The 8,104-nt window shown below is 45.4% G+C and overlaps 1 protein-coding gene across 1 annotated transcript in view; it reads left to right on the top strand.

Annotated features, from left to right (window-relative positions):
* Positions 1–5,608, top strand: part of ANKRD66 (ankyrin repeat domain 66) — a 12,604-nt gene extending 6,996 nt beyond the window's left edge. Inside the window, exon 4 of the mRNA XM_010283966.1 lies at positions 5,428–5,608. Within this exon, the coding sequence (XP_010282268.1) occupies positions 5,428–5,608 (181 nt within the window). The remainder of the gene's footprint in view (positions 1–5,427) is intronic.
* The last annotated feature ends 2,496 nt before the right edge of the window (positions 5,609–8,104 follow it).

Here is an 8,104-nt window from a genome sequence, read left to right as displayed (position 1 = left end):
CCTGCTGAAATGCTCCATCCCCACTTTTAATCTTGACACAGCATTACTGTCCTTCCATAGCAAGAGACACCCAAACTGTGCAAGATCCCCTTGTACAGAGCCCAAAAAACTTTGTAGGGAAGCCATATGTTCCTGTTTCTGAGCTCTGGAAGCTGATGGGACCTTTGCTTTTTACTTGCCCACCCCACATGCAGGATGCCTTACAGCTAAAGCCTCGCTGACATGCTGCAAACCCTCACTATTCAGCACCTTTCTTCCACACAGAAGAATCAGCTCTTATTGCCTTCAGACCATCAGTTTAAAGACATTTAAACAGCAAGCAGCTGATACCTAAGTTTTGCTAATTAGTTTTTTTGCTACCTAGACCCGAGTTGGGATAAGCTCAGGTTTGCCAGTTCTTCGAGAATGGGGCACTTTATTGCAGAGGAGGGCTTTCTCTTTATACTGTTCTCAGTTCTTGGCTTGCTTAGTTTCTATATCAGAACAGGTAAATATTGTCTGTCCTAGAGAGTGAAAGGTCTGCGGGCTTGTTGCCCTCTATTAATCATTTATAGCAATCGCTTACCTAGTCACTGCTGCCATTTCTGCACTGTCTGCATCTCACTGTTAAATCCTGCTTATCGAGTCCTGCCAAGGCTGTAGCATTTGCTGTGCTCTTGGCTGTGCACCAGAGCCGCGGTGGTGAGGTGACGGCAAGGGTGGGGGAACTGCCTGGATGATGCCGGTGGGCAATGCCCACGGCAGGCAGAGCCGCCTGCACTGGGAGAATGATTGACAGGATGATTGACAGGATGATTGACACCCCAATCTGAGCCACCTAGGGAACAGCCCAGGGCGACTCATGTAGCTGATGGAGGATTTTCTGAGGTGAATGACTCATTTAAGATGGAAAAATCGTCCTTCAGAACCATGTGCTGGCCTGACTTACCCTGCAGCTGCGTGGCTCGGACAGGAGTGTGGCTTGGAGAGCTTAATAACTGGGAAGATGCTTTGAATGCCCATGCATAGGACATTTTATAAGACACACGAAGCCTGTATGATCACCTCACAGCCATAACACAGCCTGTGGGCAGCCAAGAATTTATCACCAGGGCTCAGGAACCCTTTTATTTAAGCCCGACTACTGTAATTTACAACCACAGTGAATGTCTTCACCCTCACGCAACAGTTTCACCTCCTTACATCATCAAAGTTGGAGGTAGCTAGGAGGGATTACTGGCATTTGTGGTATAATTGCAATTACTTTCTGCTCCTTCAGGTGTGCAGAAGGTCCCAGGGGTGATGCCCATGGTCAGGCAGTGCTCTGAGGCTCCAGTGGGAGTGTGTGTGCATGCTAATGCAGCGCAGCACCGAATGGGTCTGCCCTCTGCTTATGGTGGCTGTGATATTGGTATGTAAATACGAGGGATATTTTGTTACAGAGCATCACCGTCAGTTTTGGATATTTGCCTGTCATGCAAAAAGAGAGAAAAGGCAATTTTAAAAATAACAGCCTGTGCCAAATGCAGGGCTGACGTGCATATCTAAACAGGCTGTGAGCATCCAAATCTTTCCTAAATCCCAGTTCATCCCCCTGTAGCACCACTGTGGTCCTTGCACGCTGTGTGTCTGACCCCAGATGCTGCTGGCTGCAGCCCTGCCTACCTGGGCTGAGTGACTGCTCTGTGCTGGGGACTGTTTGCATCAACATGGAAATATTACATGTATGGACATGTAAATATTATTAAAATGCAAATATTAGGAATATTCTTCTACAGAATATCCGTAACACTCACCAAGGTTTGCATGGACATGCAAAGAACAGGAAACAGCCTTCAAAACACAGCTGCTTCTGAGTCACAAACATATAATTTGCATCAGATTTTTTTTTTGCACAAGCAGAGCTTTACCCTGGATGCTGTGAGAGCTGCCAGCAATGGCACCCAGGCAACACAGAGACCCGTGGTCACGCCGGCTGCCAGCCTCTCCGCAGAGTGCTGAGCGCTGAAACTGCACCAAGGGCTCCTGCTGTCTAAGCCCGGGGCATATGCAAAAGTATTAAGTATTCAAAAAACGTGTGGACGTGGCACTTTGGGACCTGGTTTAGTGGGCATGGTGGTGTTGGGTTGATGGTTGGACTTGATGATCTTAAAGGTCTTTTCCAACCTTAATGATTCTGTGCTTCTGTGATTCTGTATATATATACAGGTATATATATACACATATATATACACCACACACATACATACATGGTAAGCCCACACTATGCAGCAGATCTGGGTGGAGCCGCTGGCTTTGCTCTGTGCTCTCAGCCAGGACAGCGTTGCACTGATGTGACAGTGCTGCTGTGTTACAGAAAAGAAGGATTTTTCCCAATATTTGATGGTATTTTCGACAGAGCTCCATAAATACTGAGTACCTACAAAATCAGACCTCTGCAGTAGGAGAAAAGGGTTTGTCTTTTCTTGGACAAGACATACAATTGTGGTGTCTGTGCCCGGCTGCTGGCAGTGGGGGAATGCAAGGGGGGTCTCTGTGAAAAGAGATCGGGGCTGTGCCATGCCGGACACACTGCTCAGCCTGTCAGTGACGCTGGGGATTCCTCTGGAAAAACTTATTTAAGAAAGGGCAAAAATGCTGCCCAGCAGTGAGGAGTGAGGGAAAAATTGTGAGAAACAGCCCTGCAACACCAGGGTCAGAGGGGGAGGAGGAAGAGGAGATGCTCCAGGTTCCAGAGCAGGGATGTCCCTGCAGCCCATGGAGGACCATGATGGAGCAGTTATCCACACTGCAGCCCATGGAAGACCCCACGCCGCTGCAGGTAGAGATGTGTCATGGTTTAACCCCAGCCAGCAACTCAGCCCCACGCAGCTGCTCGCTCACTCCCCCACGGTGGGACGGGGAGAGAATCAGAAGAGTAGAAGTGAGAAAACTCATGGTTTGAGATAAAGACAGTTTAGGTAAAGGTAAAGCAAAAGCCGTGCATACAAGCAGAGCAAACCAGGGAATCCATTCACCACTCCCCACGGGCAGGCAGGGGTTCAGCCATCTCCAGGGAAGCAGGGCTGCATCACGCGTAACAGTGACTTGGGAAGACAGATGCCCTAACTCCGAACGCCACCCCCCTCCTTCTTCCTCCCCCAGTGTGTATACTGGGCATGACGCTGTATGGTATGGAATACCCTTTTGGCCAGCCTGGGTCAGCTGTCCTGGCTGTGTTCCCTCCCAGCTCCCCGTGTACCCCCAGCATGAGAAGCTGGACTGTCCTTGACTGCTCAGATACAACTGAAAACATCAGCACGTTATCAACATTATTTTAATCCCAAATCCAAGCCAGAGCACTATACCAGCTATCAGGAAGAAAATTAACTCTATCCCAGCTGAAACCAGGGCAGCATGCCCTGAAGGAGCTGCAGCCCATGGAGAGCCCATGCTGCAGCAGGCTTATCTTGGAGGACTACAGCCCATGGGAAGGACCCGCACTGGAGCAGGGGAAGAGCATGAGGAGGAAGAAGTGGCAGAGATGAAACGTTATGGACTGACCACAACCCCCATTCCCCATCCCTGTGCACCACTCGGGGGGAGAAGGTAGAGGATTTGGGAATGAAGGAGTGAAGTTGAGCCTGAGAGGAAGAGGGGGTGGAGGCAAGATGGTTTAGTTTTATCTTTGTTCCTCATCATCCTGCTCTATTTTCAACTGGCAATAAATTAAACTGATTTTCCCCAAGTCTGTTTTGCCCATGATGGTAACTGGTAAGTGATCTCCTGGTTTTTATTTTGACCCAAAAGCTTTTCTGTCTTTCTCCCTGCATCCTGTTGAGGAGGGGCGGTGAGAGAGCAGCTGGGTGGGCACATGGCAGATGACCAAGGTCAACTCACCACAGTGGCTCCTGTTTTTTCAGTACTGCTTACCGCTGATGTGAGAAAGAAAAGAGGGCCTGAGTTTTTGCTGTTGCTATTTTTTGAAAGAGAGCTGAAAGAAACTTTAATTGCCTTGAAACTTGGGGGCTGGACTAGATGGTCTTCAAAGGTCCCTTCCAACTCAAACCATTCCATGATTCTACGTTGTGTGACTTGGACGTGAAGGATAGACGTACTCATTCTTTTAAAATTCCTCCGTGCCCACAAAATGCAGAAAGTATTTATCTATTTTTTAGTTTGGGGTCAGTTTTTTCAAAATAATTGACTGTGTCAGTGCCAGGCATGTGTAAAGATTGTAAAGAGAAAGTTAACAACATTTAATAGGAAAAATATTTAAGAGCTGTGATTAACAAAACCATAACTAAGATGATAAAAAAAAAATTCTACTGCTCAAAAGAACATTTTGATTTTGATGAAAGTGTTTTTTAATTTGTTTTGGTTGTTTGCAATGGGAAATGTAATGAAAAAACATTGGTATTTCAAAGCTATAAGGAAAACTACAGTGAAGCATGTTTATTTTCAGGTTAGCTTGCATAGCGTCCATCACTGAAGATCTGGGACTGTGTTTGTTTAATAGGAAATACATGAATATCATTAAAAAAAATTAGGACTTTGGTAAATCACAGATTCAAAGAGCAAACTCACCGCTGACTTGGGAATCACAGGGTCTGGATGGATGATGGTTCAGTGTCTGACATCCAAAAGTTTCACACACTTGAAATGGAGATAACTTGAAAAGCACGGCTAAAATCCCCAGCAACCAGAGGAGAGTTGTGAATGATTTGCACATAGAGATATTGGGTGGGAAAAATGATAACTTCTACATAACTTAAAATTTTCCCATGTACAATTTGAACATCCACAGCACAGTCTTATTTCTATGACATTGCTTAATTCAATTTATTATTTAAAAAACAGAAATGGGGATGAATCATCAAGTTTAGTGTTGGATTTGAATGCAAAGTTTAGCAAAATTTCAGGGCTGAATTGTATTAGGATTAGATAATTTCTGAGGTTTAAAGTTCATCTATAAAGAATGACTATGTATAAATCCTCCCAAATTCCAGTCGTCTTGAGATCTGATGTTTCGGCATTAAGAATTCCTAGTAATTATGAATAAGCAGTACAAAAAATAAAAGAAAATTGAAATGATGCAGTTGCAGTGAGTTAATATACCATGTACAATTGCATTAAATGTGCTTGTCTATTTAATAGCACACAAATTCACAAGATCAGTCTTTGAGAGCTTTGCATGGTTAAAATTATGGTTCCAATGGTAGAAATCTGATCTCACTGTAGATCCTTACTGAAGGTTTCCCACTTCAGCCCAAGTCTCAGTGAGGCCCTGGTCGCTTGAGGTGATGAATGCTATTAGATTTGGGATGCACCTCAGTGTTTTCTCATGTATTGCTGGCAACAGTATTTTGACCATACCAATACACGATCCTGTAGATGGGCCGTTCGTGTATAGTGGTGTGTCTGTGCTATGCTCAGTATCTGAAGATGCACTCTTGCTTTCTTCCCCAGAGCAGAGGTGGAGAGCAGAAGCTATCGCAAGACAGCCGCAATGAAAGGAATCCCCTTAGACCAGAGAGATGAAGACTGGGAACTCAAGAAAGAAGAGCTTGAAAGAAACCCACCGTGTTCTTGGGAGAACTGCACATCCCCTGCTCAAAAGAAAAATCAAAAAAAAGGGGGGAAGCAGTAGTGTGCTCTATGTGGTGCCACTGAGAACTTGCAAAGCAGAGCAAAGACACTGGCAGACCTCAGCTGCATCTGCAGGGTGAAATATGGATGAACAGGAGAAGCAGATGGCCGCAAGGATGCGTCCTTGGGACGTACTGTAAACACTGTCATTAATAGGGAGCAGGTGGAAGTGCTTCTGTGTGTGTGTCTATACGATCAGTTCTCAAATATCAGAAAACTGCAGAAGGTATTTAAATATACTAATTAATTCACAGAAATGATTTACAGAATTTACAGAATTTACAGAATTTACAGAAATTACAGCAGTTACCCATATTGTCTGAGAGGGAAATGGTTTTGCTCCTAACTGATTCAGGAAAGCATCTGGGACTGTGGTTCTGCTCGCTCTGCTGATGTCTGTGGCCTTTGCTTTGCTTCTGGTCCTGAGTCATCCAGGAGGCTCTACAGGGGCTTGTAGCCTCTGGTGGTGCCTCTCTCTTTTCTTTGAGGGTCGGGTATAGTTGCTTCTTCTGGTTGAAAGGGAGAGGTTGATGTTGACCTTTTACTGAACACATGGGTCTAACAGCCTGTATCTACCATTCCTGGCCCGGCAAAAGGGAAAATGTGCTCCCCCTTGGACATCTGTGGCTGCCAAGACAGAATACTGCCTTATTTTCAGCAGTGCCCCCAGCCATTTTTATGTCTATGCTCATAGGAATGCTGTGGAACTGGTCCTGAGCCATCCCTCTGCTCATCAACACTTTCCATGACAAAAGTATTTTTAACTATTTCACTTCTCAATCATAAAAAATTTGAATCTGACCCAAAGCAGTTTTCCGTACCAGGCCAGCACTGGGCAGCCATTCGTATTGACCTCTGACATCTTTTATGTGTCTGCTTCCCCTCCCCTTATGTGTCTGCCTCCCTTCTTCTCTGTTGCCCCTCCACTACCCAAACCTGGTGCTTCTGGAGTGCCCTTGGTTACAGGTGTCCTCCACACCCTCCACACAACACACGGGCATTGCAGTCATAAGGAACAACTCTGTGATCCATTTTCCTCTTCTAGATTTCCAGGGACTAATTCAGCCATCTACACAGAGGTGTCTAATGCCACTTGAGATGCTCTTGAGTACCCAGCACATCTCCAGAAAATCCTGTGCTGTAGCTCCCAACCCCATGCAGATGTCTCAGAGACCCTCGGACTTCTCAGATGAGTAGAGATGCCTATGTTTGGGCAAACAAGTCAAGCTCCTAGCTTTGTCTTTTTCCATTTGCACTTCCCGAGCCATATGAGACATCAGCTCCATTCACAGTTGGCCTGGCTGTTGAATTTGTGACAGTGCAAGTGGAGAGATATATTGGACAGAGTGTCTGTTGCCATTACTGATAAAATAAACAGGCCTGTTTCTAGCCCTGAGGCCAGCTGGTGGAGTGTCCTGTAGTTGAGGAACATCTTCCCCAGAGCTGGGCACATCATTGCATCTCTGCAGAGAACAACGTTAGCATATGGTCTGTGTGCTGTGGCTGTGCTGTTTTATAACCTGTCTCCTCCAGAGCCAGCTGGGTGGGACTGGTGCATAGAAGAGTGATACTGTGTTGGGCATCATGTTCACAGGGGCTTCACAGAGATCAAGAAGGTATCTTCAGCATGGTTTGATGGGGCTGCATTCTTTTGCGTAATAACATCTACAAGATGTTGGTTTTGCCTGCTGAGTCTTGTGGTATGTGAGGTTTTGAGGGATGATGTTGCATGGGATGTAGGGAGTAAGATGGATCTTCCATGGTCTTTTTGTGAAAGTGATTGGGACTGTCATCTTAAAGGATCAACTGCATGAGCAAGAGCAGGGAAAGAAGGGAGGTGTGGTGGTGCCTGTCCATTAAAGGCCTTTCAGCCAGGGACATGTGTCCAGATGAGATGTTCAAGATCTGCCTCTGCTGGCAGTGGAGTTCGGCATCTGATCTAAAAAGTGCAATTGCACCTGAAGACAAAGAGCTAAAGGCAATGTGCTCTGAATGTCTATTTTGATCAGATTACTCAAACTCTTTATTTTTAGTGGAACAACATGAATGTAATTTTTTTGCTTTACTAGTGCAGTAAAATCCAGAAAAGAGTGAAAGCTAGTTATTCCAAAACACTTTCTTGTACTTATTAATCTTTTCCCCTTTCATTTTTGCGGGGATGGAGAGGAAGAGGGAAGGGAGTGCTCTTTTGCCCATGGAAAAGGCAACCCTTAAAATAAAAAGCTTACAAATTAAGCTTTTTTTGCCTTCACTTCAACTTTTCAAATTAGCACCCTGGGGCCACTCATGTTCTCTGAGCAGAAGCTCTTCCTCTGGGTCGATTTCTAACAGAGAGGGCATAGAAACTAGTGACTCCTTTACACTGTTATCCTATAAGATGATGGCATCTCCTTTATCGGGGGAAAAGACCTGAGAAGGCTTCTGCTGGTAGAAATACATTAAAGGTTGTTCTCAAAAATGCAGCAGAGGAAAAGCTCAACAGCTTCTTATAGAGTGA

Source organism: Phaethon lepturus, unplaced genomic scaffold (genome assembly GCF_000687285.1).
Source record: "Phaethon lepturus isolate BGI_N335 unplaced genomic scaffold, ASM68728v1 scaffold4143, whole genome shotgun sequence".
In the NCBI taxonomy this organism is placed as follows: Eukaryota; Metazoa; Chordata; class Aves; order Phaethontiformes; family Phaethontidae; genus Phaethon; species Phaethon lepturus.
Note: the sequence above shows the minus strand (reverse complement) of the source record. Positions and strands in the feature narration are given on the sequence as shown.